The 19,365-nt window shown below is 42.7% G+C and overlaps 1 protein-coding gene across 1 annotated transcript in view; it reads right to left on the bottom strand.

The window, feature by feature from the left end:
* The window catches only part of LOC126199397 (semaphorin-2A-like), a 1,365,238-nt gene that overhangs the window by 879,595 nt on the left and 466,278 nt on the right, over positions 1-19,365 (bottom strand). The window contains exon 2 of the mRNA XM_049936316.1: positions 10,257-10,344. Within this exon, the coding sequence (XP_049792273.1) occupies positions 10,257-10,344 (88 nt within the window). The remainder of the gene's footprint in view (positions 1-10,256; positions 10,345-19,365) is intronic.

The raw sequence follows: 19,365 nt of genomic DNA, 5'->3' as shown, positions 1-19,365 counted from the left end.
TGAAATAAAAACAGGTTTGATTTTATGGTTCCGAAGCATGCGTGACCAAACAGCAGATCTGAATTGCGGTCCGTTATCTGAAATGACTTTAGCAACGTGGCCAACTTCACGTAAGAAATCTTTAACAAAGGCGTTGGATACAGACCGTCCAGTGGCTTTACGTAACGGAGTGAAAGAAACAAATTTTGAAGTAAGTTCAACAGCGACTAGAACGTACGAAAATCCATTCGATGTTCTGACAAGGGGTCCCAAGAGATCAACAGCAGCAAATTCTTTTAATTTAGAAGGAATGATAGGAAACAACGGAGCACGATGTGAGAAAGTAGATGGTTTCGCCTTTTGACAAAGTTTACAAATAGACAAGACTCTTCGAATTCTCTTTTCCATATTGTTAAAATAACAAGTCGTCCGAAGAATATGATAACATTTTAGTGGACCAAAATGTGCGTAGCTGAAATGAATGTACCAAATGAGCTTATTAACTAAATCATCTCGTTCATGAGCAATGTCCTTTAAAGATGTGGTGATGAAGTTTTCAAAGGCGACTTTCTGAATGTAAAGAATACTGAAATTTTTCTCGAGGTTGCCTTCTGTGTTACTTTTCTGAAGCCCAGTCGGTGCGCGTGACAGTGCGTCCGCAACAATGTTCTCCTTGCCGGGAATGTAGACTATTGTGAAGTGGAATTCTTGCAGAAACAATGCCCAACGTTTTAAACTGTCATGATTTAATTTTGAAGACATAAGAAATTGTAATGCACGATGATCACTGTATACTTTTACGTGCTTACCAGAAAGAAAGAAACGGAATTTGTTAAATGCCCAAACGATAGCTAAAGCTTCTAATTCAGTAACGGAATAATTTTTTTCACTCGGCTAGCAAAGCAATGGTTTTCTGAACAGTAGTGTCATTTTCTATGGTTTCTTGAAATAAATGGTCACCAAGACCGACTTTAGAAGAATCCGTGCTATGGCATAAATCTTGTGACAGATCTGGATGAGCTAGTATTGGCACGTTAAGTAACGCTTCTTTCAAAGAATTGAATTCCAACTGTGCTTGTTCGTCCCAATTCCAAATAGTATTTTTTCCAGTGAGAGAACAAAGTTTTGGTGTAACTAGAATTTGCATATTAAGAAAACGACGGTAAAAATTTACGAGACCTAGAAAACTGCGGACTTGCTTTTTTTTTATGTGGATGGAACTGGAATGGCTCTGATTGCTTCTAACTTTTCAGGATCCGGCTGAATGCCTTCAGAAGAAATAATATGTCCCAAAAACTTCACCTTTGTCCTACCAAATTCAGACTTTTCCAAGTTAACTGTAATTCCATATTCTGCAAAAATATGTAACACGATGTTGAGGATGCGACTGTGTTGTTCCCATGAGGCTTCTGCTATCAGAATACCGTCCACATATAAGGTTATGTGACGTTTTAAGAACTCAGGTAATATGGAATTTAGCACGCGAATGAATGCTGCCGAAGAAATGTTCAAACCAAAAGGAAGTTTCCGAAACTGATAACAAACGCCGAAACAAAGGAAAGCTGTGTATTTTCTACATTCTGGATGAAGTTCGATCTGATAAAACCTGGATCTGAGATCAATAGAAGACAACACTTTTACACCATTAAAATTTTGAAGAAGTTCTTCCAACGTTTTGCGGCCTGTCTGTTTCAGGAATGATGATAGTATTGATTTGTCTCGAATCTAAGGCAAGCCTGATCTATCCATTTTTTTTCTCAACAACGTGTAATGGATTGTTGTATGAGCTTACTGCAGGCTCAATAATGCCCTCCTCAAGCATAGATTGTATTTCTGTTCTAACACAGTCCCTATAATGTGCCGGAATTACTTATGGTCTAACACGAAATTTAATATGCTCACGAACACGAAATTGGTATTGAAATCCCTTGATTGTCCATGTTTTGTGAGTAAAAACTGTGGAATGTGCTTGTAAAATCTCAAAAAGGTCTTGCCTATCAGTGTCATTACAATTCTCAATTGTTTGAATTTTATTCTGAATTAACTCATTAGTATCAAATGCGCCATCGATATCATCCCTGTCAGTACTTGCAGAGTGATTGTTAGTGTCAAGTTCCGTCGAAAATTCCATACTGTTGTCTAACAGGAGGTAAAGCCGATTAATTTCTTCGTCATGGTTTGAGAGCCAATCTTCAAATTTCAAAGCTATTGACTTACCTTCTTTCTCTAAACTTATTTCAGCATCGTGAAAGTTTAAGATTGCTTTGTATTCATTAAAAAAGTCTACTCCCAATATAATTTCCGTCGACAATAATGGGACAATAAGAAAGTTCATAGAGAAGCTGTGGCTTTGACAACAGAATTCTAAGTTGGTTTGTTGGCGTACATCTACACTTTTTCCAAAGATTGCACCTTGTAATTTAATCTTACGTAACGGAAGTGTGGGGCAATCGTTCGATTTGTTGCATTTGCTAAAGACTGTTTCACTAATTACTGAAATGGGACTGCCAGAGTCAAGTACTGCCGTAAATTTTACGTCATTTACTGTAACGTGAATCACAGGATATGCAATGTTGTTATGTTTTACGTCGTGTTCCTGGAGTAAGATGTCCCTAATGTCTTCCATTTTTACGTAATTACTAGCTACGGCAGCTGCGTCGTCAGTTTCATAAGTACGTATTGTGGCTGCCAGCGGTATGAGTCATTGCCTATTGTCTCTTTGATGGCGCGCGTCGTTATTGGGATTTGGAGACCGACCTTCTATAAATTCACCTTGTCGAGAGGGCCATGCCCTGTTGAAATCCCGCCAGTTCTGATGCAATTCAGGTCTGACGTTACGATCATATCGTCTGTCGTGATGTCGGTAGATTCGATAGTTTCTTTCTTGTCGGTCACATGGTGGAGAATTTCTCCCAGAATCGTAACTACGCGCTGGACCGTTGCGTCTAAAGTTATTCTGTCTCCCTTGATAATAATTATTTTGGTTCCCATATTGTCAGTTTCTCTGATTGTCTCTGTGATAGTCACTACCACGGAGAGGTGATCTTTCCCTGTAATTATTACTACTCTGCCAACGGTTGTCATACGGGTGGTGTCTGTTTTGGTCACGATTTGTGTTGTGTGAATAGCCTTGTCGTGTCCAGTTATTATTTCTTTCATCGCGGAATTGCGACGGATGTGACCTGTAATTGCTTCGTTCCTGTTTTCGCGTTCCGCGATTGTCAGTGTCAATTTCTAATTCTTGTAAGAGTCCCTGAAAAGCTTCAATGTCGTCTTTGCAACGTCCTGTCAAAATAATATGTCGTAAATATTCAGGCAATTTGATTAAGCAAATGCGGATGAGTTCTGAGGGGCTGTATGGGTTTGACAGGTACTGATTCTTGTGCAACATGTCTTCAAAATATTTCACAAGACTGGAAAATTCAGATTGTTCGAAATGTTTCATCATTATGATGCTATGTTTTACTCGGTCTTGTGTAGCTTGAGACCAATATGCTGAGAGGAAGACATGATAAAATTCTCCTTCACTGTGGCAATCGTGAATGACCGATCGCATTCTTATAGCTGGTTCATTCTCTAAATAGCCACACATAAATTCTAATCTGTGCTCTAATGACCAGTTGGGAGGAAAACAATGAGAGAATTGATGGAGCACTGCTTGTGGATGAATGTCGTTGCCAGAATTCTTATATGTTTTGAATTTACGTGTAGTAATGAACAGCTTATAGTCAAAATCATCATGTCGGCGAGTCGCATGTCGGTCATTGTTACGTCGTTTCGGCGGTTCCATCTCAAAATTCGGTGTACCTAGCCAATTTCTTTCATAATTTCCGAAGTGCCGTGAGTTATTATTTTGTGGCTGTTCCGTATTTCTATGTCCCTCTTCCCGTACTGGAGCGCGAGTGGCCTCTAAAATGTGTAATTCCTGTATTACCTGTGTCAACTGATCTTGTACTTCCCGGATTTCTCTTTGGTGTTGCGTATTAATTTGATTCTGATTTTGTTTGAATTTCCTAATTTGTTCGCACTGTTCTTTGTCATTAAAGACTACCGATTTTGTGTCATTCAGATTATCATCTACCTTCGTAGATAAATTATTTAGCTGATCCGAAAGTTCAACTACTTTCTCTGATAATGAACTAATTTCCTCCATGTGTCTTTCTGAACCAATTTTCAGAGTATATACTGTGTCCTTTAAGTTTTCCTGGGTTTTTGCAAGTTGCGTAACCGAATCGGTAGATGCAACTGAGTCAAGGTGTCGTGATTTTCATGAACTATAGTTTGCAGTACCTTTATGGCTGCTTCGTGATTCTGTAATGCATTTTCATGACGCGAAAAAATAGGTTGGAAATGCTCACAAATTTGTGTTTTTACGTCATTACAGACTTTTCGACATTTCGATTCGATTTTATGTAAGTCAGTAATGAAATCTTCACGTGTTTGTTCAAGTGTGGTGTCTAACGTTTGAAGATTTTGTTCCATTGCGTCTAAATGTTGCTGTGTTTGTCTCTGATGTTGTTCCATTGTGTCTATTGTGTCTAACTTTTGAAGATTTTGTTCAATTGTGTCTAACTTTTGAAGATTTTTATCCCATTTGTTTCTGCTTTTGTTCAAGCGTTGTGTCTAACTTTTGAAGATTTTGTTCCATTGTGTCTAACTTTTGTAGCCTTTGTCCCATTTGTTGCATTAACTGTAATAACAATGCACTGGTGTCTGAAACATGTTCCTCAGTGCTTTTCGGCAGTGAAGTTGCACCGGCAACATTCACATTTTGACAAGCAGAAAATGTGTCTTGACTTATTTGAGAAAACGGTGAGGACCCAAAACCTGAATCTGCAGTATTTGCAAAATTGTGTCCTGTCATTTCCGATTCCTGAGGCGGGCTGTTGCCGACCGATCGATCGATAATGCTTCCCTGTTCACTAATTGTTTCACTATCTACACCATTGTTTGCCGCCCGCTCCATTTCCCTATGCACAGTTAACAAATTAATGCTTTGAACATTAGTTAATTCATTACATGGTGGCGCTAACACACTGATTTCGTCTTCACTGTCATTTCTCAGTTTACTTCGGAGCCTAGTATTACGTTTTTTACAAGCCATTATTGTCACAATATTTCACACGACAACACAGAAAAGCACAATTTGAAGAGCAAAATAAGAAAACACATTAACATAGCATTGAAAATGATATCTCGTTAATTGCACGCGCAGCTGCGAAATACTTGGTGCAAATCTACATGCATGCCACAACTGTTTTACTGTACAAGAATGAAAAATTACAACTACAAAGGAAATTCTCTCTACAATTACGCGCTAGCAATAAACAAAACCTACAATAATCACACAAACTACAAGAAAAAATGAGAAGATTTAAGTGAGGTATCCTCGGATAAGGGTCGACATATGAAACGTCCCCTTAGAAAAATTACTGACACACAATATTTTTATTTTGGCGCAACGCAATTTGACTTTTAACAATCCCTACAAAAAAATGGCCCTGACGAACATTAACCTATACCTTTCACAAATCACTTACCTCACAAAAATCTTGGTTACTCGCACTACTGCAATACAGCGAGCGCCACTACTGCCAGCTAAATAAAAGATTCAAACTACTGAAGGCACTAACTACTGATAGGCATAGTTAGCAAATGCAAGATTTTGATAGCGAACAAACAATGTATTTACCTTAATAGTGTTCAAAAGTCATAATATATATAGCAGTTCATGACATCCAGTCTGACAAATTTCAAAACTCCGCCATTTCTCTCCCCACATCCACCACTACTGGCGGCTCACCTCCAACTGCGCAACGCTACGCGCTGTTAACAGCCAATTGCCCAACACTACAATGGCCAACAACAATGCAAACCAGCCACAGACTGCACACAGCACAGCCAGTGATTTTCATACAGAGCGCTAAATGGCGTTACCAATAAGAAAACCTAAATAGCCTACTTACAACACGACAGAGGAAGGGATGGAACCATTAAAAGAACTAGCTTTTTTGGTATCCCGAAGAATAGGGAGACACTTTACACGCATCTGTTTGTAATGAATGCAGTTTGCCACCGTAGGATGACAGTTCAAAACGCGGAGAGGGACGCGTAAAGCGGCGAGTCAGCCTTAGTAAGCTGCCATTCGGGTGTGCACATAGGTGAGGTAGGAGTCAGCAAACGGATAGCACATGGGAACTGGCCGCTCGAGTATGTGTCAAAAAGAACGGACCCTCAAGACGGTGGGCAAGCTGGGCAGTGCAGAAGGATAGGTCCAAATGGGAAAAGGTGTGCGAGGAGTCAGAAAGGAATGTGAGTGCCGCAGTGTCAAGGCAGAAGAGGTAGAGTTGATTAAGAAGATCAGCCAAGAGAGCACCTCCTTGACATGTTCTGTGAGAATCGCAAAGGGGATGATGCGCATTAAAGTCACCGAGCAGCAGAATTGGAGGAGGTAGTTGCCCAATACGCTATAGGAAGTTTGACGTGGTGACATCGAATGACGGAGGGACATAAATGGTACAGAGGGAAAAGTCAGGTGAGGAAGGAAAAGGGGAAGTGCAATGGGTAGTCAGGGAGATGGGTTGAATATGATCATCATCCCGAATGAGCAGCTTCACGCCCCCATGAGACGGAATGCCGACCTCAGGGGGAAGGTCAAACCGAATGGGTAAGTTATGTGAAAGCTCAAAGCGGTCGTGAGGGCGCAATTTTGTTTCCTGAAGTCAGAGTACAAGGGGACGCTGCGATGCTAAAAGCAGCTGTAAATCCTCTTTGTGGGACCAAAGGCCGCGAAATTAAGAGCAGCTGCCGAGTGGCAGCCTGCGAATACTCACTGTTTTAGGGCACAGAAGCAGGAGGATCCTGCTCCACGAGTCCACAGAAGCACTGGCTTGCTTGTGCTGTCGGTCTGTGGAGTACAACGCAGAAAAACGGTTGGTGGTGCGCACCGGCGACGCATAGGCCAGCTGGGCGAAGGTATCACGTGGCAACATCGCCGAAGAGGAACTTCGAGTCGGCGAAGGAGAAGACTATTTGTCTATGGTGGACTTCTTCGAGCCTCTCCGCAGACAATGTGGGACATCCCAATAACACCCAAGGCATGTTCCCCAAGGGAGGTGAAAAAGAACAGCAAGAGAATAGACATGCAGCACGGAAGGGAAAAGATGCTGCAAAGTCTGGGATCCCGTGGTAGCCAAGCTCGAACCCGCCAAAGAGTGGCGAGCCCCCTGTAGGGTCCTCATCTGGTGCCAACCGCCACAGCCAAGCGCAAATTGACTGTAATGATACGTGGTCTTAAGTTGGTCAAAGAAAGGAGCTAGTGTAGTAACATGTCTACCAATTACCTATTCACTAGTGTACAGAAACTTTAAAAATTTGAAAGAGTTAACATGCAATGTATTTTGCCTCCGTAACTATAAGTAAAGAAACACAGACGTCTCAAAAATGAGATCGACAGGAAGTGCAAAATGGCTAAGCAGGGATGGCTAGAGGACAAATGTAAGGATGTAGGGACATATATCACTAGGGGTAAGATAGATACTGCCTACAGGAAAATTAAAGAGACCTTTTGAGGAAAGAGAACCACTTGTATAAATATCAAGATCTCAGATGGGCACCCAGTTCTAAGCAAAGAAGGGACAGCAGAAAGGTGGAAGGAGCATATAGAGGGTCTGCACAAGGGAGATGTGCTTGAGGACAATATTGTGGAAAGGGAAGACGATATAGATGAAGATGAAATGGGAGATATGATGCTGAGTGAAGAGTTTGACAGAGCACTGAAAGTCCAAAGTCGAAACAAGGTCCCGTGAGTAGGCAACATTCCATTAGAACTACTGACAGCCTCGTGAGAGCCAGCCCTGATAAAACTCTACCATCTCGTGAGCAAGATGTATGAGACAGGCTAAATACCCTCAGACTTCAAGAAGAATATAGTAATTCCAATCTCAAAGAAAGCAGGTGTTGACAGATGTGAAAATTACCGAACTATCAGTTTAATAAGTCACAGCTGCAAAATACTATCGCGAATTCTTTACAGACGAATGGATAAACTAGTAGAGGCCGACCTCAGGGAGGATCATTTTGGATTCCGTAGAAATGTTGGAACACGTGAGGCAATACTGACCCTACGACTTATTTTAGAAGAAAGATTAAGGAAAAGCAAACATACGTTTCTAGCATTTGTAGACTTAGAGAAATCTTTTGAAAATGTTGACTGGAATACTCTCTTTCAAATTCTGAAGGTGGCAGGGGTAAAATACAGGAAACGAAAGGCTATTTACAATATGTACAGAAACCAGACAGCAGTTATAAGAGTCGAGGGGCATGAAAGGGAAAGAGAATCAGTGATTGGGAATATAGTGAGATAGGCTTGTAGCCTATCCCTGATGTTATTCAATAAGGAAATAAAAGAAAAATTCGGAGTAGGAATTAAAATCTATGGAGAAGAAATATAAACGAGGTGGTTTGCCGATGACATTGTAATTTTGTCGAAGACAGCAAAGGACCTGGAAGAGCAGTTGAAAGCAAAGGACAGTGTCTTGAAACGAAGATATAAGATGAACATCAATAAAAGCAAAAGCAAAAGCAAAAAGCAAAATGATAATGGAATGTAGTCGAATTAAATCAGGTGATGCTGAGGGGATTAGATTAGGAAATGAAACACTTAAATTAGTAAATGAGTTTTGCTATTTGGGGAGCAAATAACTGATGATGGTCGAAGTAGAGAGGATAGAATATGCAGACTAGCAATGGCAAGGAAAGCGTTTCTGAAGAAGAGAAATTTGTTAACATCGAGTATACATTTAAGCGTCAGGAAGTCGTTTCTGAAAGTATTTGTATGGAGTGTAGCCATGTATGGAAGTGAAACATGGACGATAAATAGTTTGGACAAGAAGAGAATAGAAGCTTTCGAAATGTGGTGCTACAGAAGAATTCTGAAGATTAGATGGGTACATCACATAACTAATGAGGAGGTATTGAATAGAATTGGGGAGAAGAGAAATTTGTGGGACAGCTTGACTAGAAGAAGGGATCGGTTGGTAGGACACGTTCTGAGGCATCACCTATTTAGTATTGGAGGGCAGTATGGAGAGTAAAAATCGTAGAGGGAGATTAAGAGATGCATCCACTAAGCAGATTCAGAAGGATGTAGATTGCAGTAGGTACTGGGAGGTGAAGAAGCTTCGACAGGATAGAGTAGCTTGGAGAGCTGCATCAAACCAGTCTCTGGACTGAAGACCACAACAACAACAACAACAAGTGCAGCCAGCTTTCGGCTTGTGCTGCAACTCCTCTTAGTTCTTTTATTATGCAGTTGCTTAGAGGGTAAATGTAATCCACACAATGTAGTAGTATTATTGCTATCTCATTCTCTTTTTAAATTTTTAAAATTTCTATACACACGTGTATAGGTAACTTGTAGACATATTACTACACTAGCACCCTCTTGTGACTGGCTTAAGACCACCTAGCATTACGACTAGCTTGCACTTGGATGTGGTGCTTCACAGCAGATGACGAGGCACAACGGCACCCGTATGTCAGTAATGCAAACAGTATTTAAACATGAAGAATTATATATATATATATATATATATATATATATATATATATATATATATATATATATATATATATATATTCTGTAAGACTTCTGCATAAGCCTCAGCTGATCCATTGTGGCATTAATGTGACCATTAATTATTTATGAGATCATGGACATACTCCTTTTAGCATTTGAAAACGATGTAATATCGAAAAGCGTAAGGCAGTTTCACGCAATGGAATGTGTGGCTGACACAGATAAATTTTTAGTAGTCTCATTGTCTAATACTGCATAAATATAGTCTGCCTCAAGACTAATACCCAGTTCCTACCTTAAATACTCTTGACTTATTGCGTTAAACCTTTAACTCAAGATTATGCCTTATAATGAGTAAGAATATAACAGTACTTTAAATTTTCAAACCCGTAACTAACTATATGAAATACTGAAAATCGTCTTTTTGTTGACCTGGCTGCCGTTAAATAAGCCACCTACAAATGGGACCGAGTAGTCGTATTAGCAGTTTATTAATGCTGGTACTCAGAAAGTATTGCTCAACCACCTCGGAAGTGTTCAGGTTCAGCCTGTACACGCCTTTACCGTTTCCGGTCCCTGCGGGCAAATGAATCCCACACTCGCACAGTGCAAAGAGACTGTACATACCCCAGTGCAGCAGCTAGTATGAGTTGCAGTGCTGGACGCGTTAGCTGCGCCTTTGTTACTGGTTACTCACATGGCGCCCACGTAGAGGGCGTGACGGTGCTCGTCCAGGTGGAAGGTGCGGTAGAACAGCCGCCCGCACGAGAACTCCCTCTCCACGCCTGCAACAGAGGGACGAGGCGCGCGTGTTCACAGGGCGTAAGGCAGACACAGGTAACGTTCAATATGCTGCAGCCGTCGAAGCACACAGACACTGTGCACTCCAGCGGACGTTTCCAAATGATGTTAGACGTATAACTAGGAAAGAGGGCACTGACGGTATGAAATATGTACACCCTCAGAGTAGTGAAGCAGCTTAAATCACTTAATAAAAGCAAGTCTTCTGGTCCAGACCGCATACCAATTAGGTTCGTGTCAGAGTATGCTGACGCAATATCTCCATACTCGACAACCATATACAACCGCTCGCTCGACGAAAGATCCGTACCGAAAGATTGGAAAGCTGCACAGGTCCACCAATATTCAAGAAAATTACAGCCCCATATCATTAACGCTGATATGCAGTGGGATTTTGGAACATATATTGTGTTCGAACATTATGAACTATCTCGAAGAAAACGTCCATTTACACACAGTTAACACGGATATAGAAAACATCGTTCTTGTGAAACACAACAAGCTCTTTACTCACTCTATTTACTGAGTGCTACTGGGAAGGGATATCAAATTGATTCCATATTTCTATATTTCCAAAAGGCTTTTGACACTGCACCACACAAGCGGCATGCAGTGAAATTGCCTGCTTATGGAATACCGTCTCAGTTATTTGACTGCATTAGCGATATCCTGTCCGGAAAGTCATCGTGTAAAACAGAAGTGATTTCTGGCGCTTCTCAAGTTAGTGTTACAGGACCTCTGCTGTTACTTATTTATATATAAGCGATTTAGGAGACAATCTGAGCATCCGTCTTTGGTTATTTGCAGATGATGCTGTGGTTTATCCTATAGTAAATTCATCAGAACATCAAAACAAATTGAAAAAGAATGGCATACAGATATGTAAATGGAGCGAAAATTGTCAACTGATTATAAATAATGAAAAGTGTGAGATCATCCACATGAGTGTTAAAAAGAATCCGTTAAATTTCGGTTACAAGATAAATCAGTCTAATCTAAAAGCCGTAAATTCAACTAAATACCGGCGGAATACAATTACGAACCATTTAAATTGCAAATAACGCATAGAAAATGCTGTGGGAAAGCCAAACTAAAGACTCCGTTTTATTGGAAAAGCACTTAGAAAATGTAACATATCTACTAAAGTGACTGCCTACACTTCTCTTGTCTGTCCTCTTTTGGAGTACTGCTGCACGATCTGGGATCCTTCCAGATAGTATTAACGCAGTACATGGAGAAAGTTCAAAGAAGAGCAGCACGTGTTGTATTCTCGCGAAATAGGGGGCAGCGTGTCATGGACATGATACAGGATTGGGATGGACATCATTAGAACAAAGACGTTTTTCACTGCGGCGGTATCTTCTCACGAAATTTCAATCACCGGCTTTCTAATCCGAATGCGAAAATATCTTATTGACGCCAACCTACATAGGAAGAAACGATCATCATAATAAAATAAGGGCAACCAGAACGCGCACGGACAGATGTAGGTGCTCCTTTTTACCGCGCGCTGTTCCAGAGTGGAGTAATCGAAAATGATTCTGAAAGTGGTTCGATGCGCCCTCTGCAAGGCACTTCAATGTGATTTGCAGAGTATCCCTGTAGATGTAGGCCGTGGATCTAAAACTTGCTATTCTGATTCTTGAAATCTTTCGGGCCAACAGACCACTACACCAACTTTCATATTTTCGCAATAAATTCGTCTTCCTAATTTTTCTGTCCCACTCTCCACCCCCATGAACCATGGACCTCGCCGTTGGTGGGGAGGCTTGCGTGCCTCAGCGTTACAGATGGCCGTATCGTAGGTGCAACCACAACGGAGTGGTATCTGTTGAGAGGCCAGACAAACGTGTGGTTCCTGAAGAGGGGCAGCAGCCTTTTCAGTAGTTGCAGGAGCAACAGTCTGGATGATCGACTGATCAGGTCTTGTAACACTAACCAAAACGGCGTTGCTGTGCTGTTACAACGAACGGCTGAAAGCAAGGGGAAACTACAGCCATAATTTTTCCCGAGGGCATGCAGCTTTACTGTATGGTTAAATGATGATGGCGTCCTCTTGCGTAAAATATTCCGGAGGTAAAATAGTCCCCCATTCGGATCTCCGGGCTGGGACTACTCAGGAGGACGTCGTTATCAGGAGAAAGAAATCTGGTGTTCTACGGATCGGAGCGTGGAATGTCAGATCCCTTAATCGGGCAGGTAGGTTAGAAAATTTAAAAAGGGAAATAGATAGGTTAAAGTTGGATATAGTAGGAATTAGTGAAGTTCGGTGGCAGGAGGAACAAGACTTTTGGTCAGGTGAATACAGGGTTATAAATACAAAATCAAATAGGGGTAATGCAAGGGTAGGTTCAGTAATCAATAAAAAAAATAGGAGTGTGGGTAAGCTACTACAAACAGCACAGTTAACGCATTATTGTGGCCACGATAGACACGAAGTACAAGTTTATATGCCAACTACCTCTGCAGATGATGAAGAAATTGATGAAATGTATGATGAGATAAAAGAAATTATTCAGGTAGTGAAGGGAGACGAAAATTTAGTAGTCATGGAAGACTGGAATTCGACAGTAGGACAAGGGAGAGAAGGAAACGTAGTAGGTGACTATGGATTGGGGGTAAGAAAAGAAAGAGGAAGTCGTCTGGTAGAATTTTGCACAGAGCATAACTTAATCATAGCTAACACTTGGTTCAAGAATCATGAAAGAAGGTTGTATACATGGAAGAACCCTGGAGATACTAAAAGGTATCAGATAGATTATATAATGGTAAGACAGAGATTTACGAACCAGGTTTTAAATTGTAAGACATTTCCAGGGGCAGATGTGGACTCTGACCACAATCTATTGGTTATGAACTGTAGATTAAAACTGAAGAAACTGCAAAAAGGTGGGAATTTAAGGAGATGGGACCTGGATAAACTGACTTAACCAGAGGTTGTACAGAATTTCAGGGAGAGCATAAGGGAACAATTGACAGGAATGGGGGAAAGAAATACAGTAGAAGAAGAATGGGTAGCTCTGAGGGATGTAGTAGTGAAGGCAGCAGAGGATCAAGTAGGTAGAGGGCTGGCAGAAATCCTTGGGTAGCAGAACAAATATTGAATTTAATTGATGAAAGGAGAAAATATAAAAATACAGTAATTGAAGCAGGCAAAATGGAATACAAACGTCTCAAAAATGAGATCGACAGGAAGTGCAAAATGGCTAAGCAGGGATGGCTAGAGGACAAATGTAAGGATGTAGAGGCTTATCTCACTAGGGGTAAGATAGATACTGCCTACAGGAAAATTAAAGAGACCTTTTGAGGAAAAAGAGCCATTGTATGAATATCAAGAGCTCAGATGGAAACCCAGTTCTAAGCAAAGAAGGGAAAGCAGAAAGGTGGAAGCAGTATATAGAGGGTCTATACAAGAGCGATGTACTTGAGGACAATTATGGAAATGGAAACAACAATTTTTCTGTCAAACACTTCAACAGTCGATAACTTGGTGGTACTGTCAAATGGTTCAAAAGGCTCTGAGCACTATGGGACTCAACTGCTGTGGTCATCAGTCCGCTAGAACTTACAACCACTTAAACCTAACTAACCTAAGGACATCACACACATCCATGCCCGAGGCAGGATTCGAACCTGCGACCGTAGCTGTCGCACGGTTCCGGACTGCGCGCCTAGAACCGCGAGACCACCGCGGCCGGCAGGTGGTACTGTCCCTAGGATAACAAAACACATGAATCAATGATGACATACGTTGGAATTCCTGATTGGTGAGCTCACTACTGAACTGTATTGACTCCTCCGTGTTTCAAGCACTGATACGTGAAGTCACAGCTGCCGTGATACATGGTGAAAAGGTATTCTGAAAGACAGGAGATGTGTGATCACTGTTTATTTACACTACACAACATTGCCTTTATTTAGAATTTAGGTCGTTGCAAATATTGTTTCTTAATTTCATGTTTCCTATTCTTTTTGCCACGAGACGTCTGAAGGTGTCCCACAAGATGCGTACTGATGATTCACGAAATAAATCATTCCTGCGTGAACTACTTCTCTGTGCGTGAGAATTATATCTCATAATCTCTCCCTCTTTACGTTGTTACGCAGAGAACATTTCTTTACACACAGATATCATAGAACTGTTCAATCATTGCTAACTATCTTTCTCATTACAGAAAACACGTCAAATTATAATAGGATAAATTCGGGAGCAACAACAAAAAATCAACTTTTACAAGACGTTGAATTTCACAAACTACAATGTAAATAGCTCTGTAGTATTCCTTTTGGGTTTTGAAAGTGTGCGGTGAGCTGGCTTCGTTGTTTTCATACTTCTTTAATATACTTCGATTCCGAGGTAGCGAAGGATTATCAACCTGTGAAGGTTTTTCTTTCAAACACAATTCCCAAATGTGTTCAAAGCTGTCACGCCCTCCATTCAGTATACAAATGAAGCCCTCATTTATTTTTTCCAGATCAGCAACACTGAGACGAGGGCACTGAATTTCTTCATTGATATCCTCTACTGGGTTCACTGCATGGCAATGAAGACATAAAAGGAATAAGTCTTGAATTGTAACATCGACTCAAGGTAGCCTGCACATTTGTAACCTGCCTCTGTTTTGTCCTCTGCAGAAAATGTTTCAAAAAACTCTAGAAGTTCTTCAAAGATTTTCAATATTCTCAAGATATTAGAAGCTCACATAGTCCATCGAGTCGGGCAAAGGGGTCGTAGACCAGCTCGGTCGTTGGCGCTCTCACAGCGTATGCTTCTGAAAAGTCCGATCCTTTTGTTGAATTCCCTTACGGTGTTTATTAAGTCCTTGGCTAAAGCCATAATATCCAGCATAGACGTTAGATAGGTGAGAATGTCTACAACTGCCAAGTCTAAACTGTGAGCAGTGCAGTGCACATAACGTGCTTTTGGTTGTATATCCAAAACTAACTTTTTTAGTCCTTTGAACTTACCTCTCATATTCGAGGCACTATCATAGCACTGTCCTCTTAAGTTATCCATTAACAAATGAAGACGAGCAAAAACGTCTTTTAAAATACTATAAAGATTTTGTGATTCAGTGATGGGGATCTTGTATAAGCCAATAAAGTCTTCGAAGATGATTAAGGAATCATCGACAGTACGAATACAAAATGCCACTTGTTTGTGAATCGAAGAATCACTTGTTTCGTCAACCACAATAGAAAAATGTTTAGTCTTCTTGACTGAAGCCACTACCTCTCAGAACACAGACTTCCCTAGTAGATCAATGACCTCGTTTTCAATATTGTGGGACGTCCACTTATATCCCGAACGGTCTGACCAATCTTTAAACTCAGGTATGTCATTCTTTCGGAGATTCAACAACTGAAAAACAACTGAGTTTACATCTTCGTTCACTCTAATTGCTAGTCGTTGTCTGGATAGAAATTGCACGGCAGTAACAATTGTCTCAAGAGCTAAACGGCCTTTCTTCTTATCACTATCTAACTGTTCATTCAATTGGGCGAACACACTTCGGTTAGTGATTGAATATAGTTTCAGAACACCTTCTTTATGTGTAAACGTATTTTCATGAACATAGAATTTTTTCCAAAGCCTTTTTGCAGTTAGAAAACCCTACGGAAGTAAATGCGTCTTCTTTTTACGAAGAAAACTGTAATAGATTTTTATCATCTGCCTCTTTCCAGGTTCGCAAAAACCTTTTTCGTTAGATGCTTCATATTCTAGACATGTATATTTCACCGACCAAGAATTCTGAAATGGTCTTCCCTTACCGGACTGTCCAGGTTTCGGCTGTGAACGGTTCTCGCCTCAAGACGACGAAGCTATTGACGACACAATAATTGTTGGAGGTTTACTTGCAGTACCATCAGCTTCCAAGCGCGCCTTTCTGGTAACAAATTTATCAGTTGCAAACTTAATTCACAGTACACTAAGAGACTAAAAGAAACGAATAAAATATGGTCATATAAAATAGTCCACTACACACTAAAGTCGGAACACTAAACACGTCTGCAGCATCCACTGAAATAAACTATCCACACTGAATGACTGCGACAGCAGGGTGGGCTTCATATAGCCGTGGCGTCGTAATGTCTCCAAGTGTAAAGGCGACGCGAGGCGAAGGGTTCCAGGCGCTTCTGCTCCAGTCTTTTCCACGTTGCCGGCGCCAGACTATAGCCGAAGGTTCGTGCCCGCAGCACCGTAACACTATAATGATTCACACCAGTCGTTAACTTGGTTACTACTGTAATAATTATTTGTTTTAACTCATTACTGAATGTACACTCCTGGAAATGGAAAAAAGAACACATTGACACCGGTGTGTCAGACCCACCATACTTGCTCCGGACACTGCGAGAGGGCTGTACAAGCAATGATCACACGCACGGCACAACGGACACACCAGGAACCGCGGTGTTGGCCGTCGAATGGCGCTAGCTGCGCAGCATTTGTGCACCGCCGCCGTCAGTGTCAGCCAGTTTGCCGTGGCATACGGAGCTCCATCGCAGTCTTTAACACTGGTAGCATGCCGCGACAGCGTGGACGTGAACCGTATGTGCAGTTGACGGACTTTGAGCGAGGGCGTATAATGGGCATGCGGGAGGCCGGGTGGACGTACCGCCGAATTGCTCAACACGTGGGGCGTGAGGTCTCCACAGTACATCGATGTTGTCGCCAGTGGTCGGCGGAAGGTGCACGTGCCCGTCGACCTGGGACCGGACCGCAGCGACGCACGGATGCACGCCAAGACCGTAGGATCCTACGCAGTGCCGTAGGGGACCGCACCGCCACTTCCCAGCAAATTAGGGACACTGTTGCTCCTGGGGTATCGGCGAGGACCATTCGCAACCGTCTCCATGAAGCTGGGCTACGGTCCCGCACACCGTTAGGCCGTCTTCCGCTCACGCCCCAACATCGTGCAGCCCGCCTCCAGTGGTGTCGCGACAGGCGTGAATGGAGGGACGAATGGAGACGTGTCGTCTTCAGCGATGAGAGTCGCTTCTGCCTTGGTGCCAATGATGGTCGTATGCGTGTTTGGCGCCGTGCAGGTGAGCGCCACAATCAGGACTGCATACGACCGAGGCACACAGGGCCAACACCCGGCATCATGGTGTGAGGAGCGATCTCCTACACTGGCCGTACACCACTGGTGATCGTCGAGGGGACACTGAATAGTGCACGGTACATCCAAACCGTCATCGAACCCATCGTTCTACCATTCCTAGACCGGCAAGGAAACTTGCTGTTCCAACAGGACAATGCACGTCCGCATGTATCCCGTGCCACCCAACGTGCTCTAGAAGGTGTAAGTCCCCCATTGAGCATGTTTGGGACTGGATGAATCGTCGTCTCACGCGGTCTGCACGTCCAGCACGAACGCTGGTTCAACTGAGGCGCCAGGTGGAAATGGCATGGCAAGCCGTTCCACAGGACTACATCCAGCATCTCTACGATCGTCTCCATGGGAGAATAGCAGCCTGCATTGCTGCGAAAAGTGGATATACACTGTACCAGTGCCGACATTGTGCATGCTCTGTTGCCTGTGTCTATGTGCCTGTGGTTCTGTCAGTGTGATCATGTGATGTATCTGACCCCAGGAATGTGTCAATAAAGTTTCCCCTTCCTGGGACAATGAATTCACGGTGTTCTTATTGTGGTGTCACCGCTAGACACCACACTTGCTAGGTGGTAACTTAAATCGGCCGCGGTCCTGTAGTACATGTCGGACCCGCGTGTCGCCACTGTGTAATCGCAAACCTAGCGCCACCACAGGGCAGGTCACAAGACACGGACTTGACCTCGCCCCAGTTGTACGGACGACATAGCTTGCGACCACACGTATCACGTCTTCCTCTCATTTGCCGAGAGACAGATTAAATAGCCTTCAGCTAGTCCATCGCTACTACCTAGCAAGGCGCCATGGGTATCATTGCTAATTGCTTACTACTATGCAAGAGATGTATTTCAACAAGAACAAGACTACATTAAAGTTAAGTATATTAAAATCTCTCTTCTTTTCTTTATAGTTTTCATCCAGTCTCCTGTTTCAGAATTTACGCCCGTCTGCGTTAGTTTCGCGTGCACCTAGCCACTCATTGTGTCGAGACCTTAGGGAATCGACACAACAATATTTTGGCGCCGAGGAGTGGTGCCGCGCCCACGTTGCAGTCTTTGTGTTCTACTTGCTCTAATTTGCTTGTGTCATGGCTTCGCCGCATTCTCCAGATGTACTGTCCGAATTTTTTCGCTTGCAGAATCAGCAGACGCAGGCGTTATTGGAAGCCCTTGGACAGCTCGTCCAGGGTCAACGTGCGCTGCAAACCGATGCGGCACCCGCCGCTTCATCGCTACCGCAGCCACACAACGCTGTCGCACCGCCATTTAGGCCCTTCGAGGCCACAACCGAAAGCTGGACTGAGTGGGCCGATCAGTTCCGGTTCCACCTCACAGCTTATGGAATTCAAGGTAAAGAGCGGCAGCCGTTTTTGCTTTCTTGTGTCGGTGTGTCTACCTACCGGGTGATAGTGAAATTGTTTCCCCGACGCGACGTAGCAACTCTGACCTACGAAGAAATTTTGTCGGCTTTAGATGCCTATTTCAAAGAAACAGTAAATGTAGTTGCCAAACGGTATACGTTTTTTCGTACAAAACGTACGGCCGGTCAGACTAATAGGGAGTGGGTAGCAACTTTGCAAGGACTTACTAGAGACTGCGCGTTTGCCTGTGAATGTGGCCTCCCATATTCAGATACTATGGTGCGTGATGCAATTGCACAGAACGTTTCTGATGTTCGCATAAGGGAACAGATTTTGAAACTAGTTAATCCCTCCCTGCAACAAGTGATAGACATATTGGACAGGCAAGACACACTTGACTTTGCTCAGGCATCATTTGAACCTTCGCCAGCAGTGTGTCACATTAATCGGCCCGCCCGGCCCGCTGCACGGGACGCTAAGCTGCCCTCGCGCCCGACTTCGCTGCGGCCGCCTAGCTTGCAACCACG

The sequence above is a fragment of the Schistocerca nitens genome, chromosome 8 (genome assembly GCF_023898315.1).
Source record: "Schistocerca nitens isolate TAMUIC-IGC-003100 chromosome 8, iqSchNite1.1, whole genome shotgun sequence".
NCBI classification, from domain to species: domain Eukaryota; kingdom Metazoa; phylum Arthropoda; class Insecta; order Orthoptera; family Acrididae; genus Schistocerca; species Schistocerca nitens.
The sequence above is the reverse complement of the archived record's forward strand: the minus strand, read 5'-3'. Positions and strand labels throughout refer to the sequence as shown.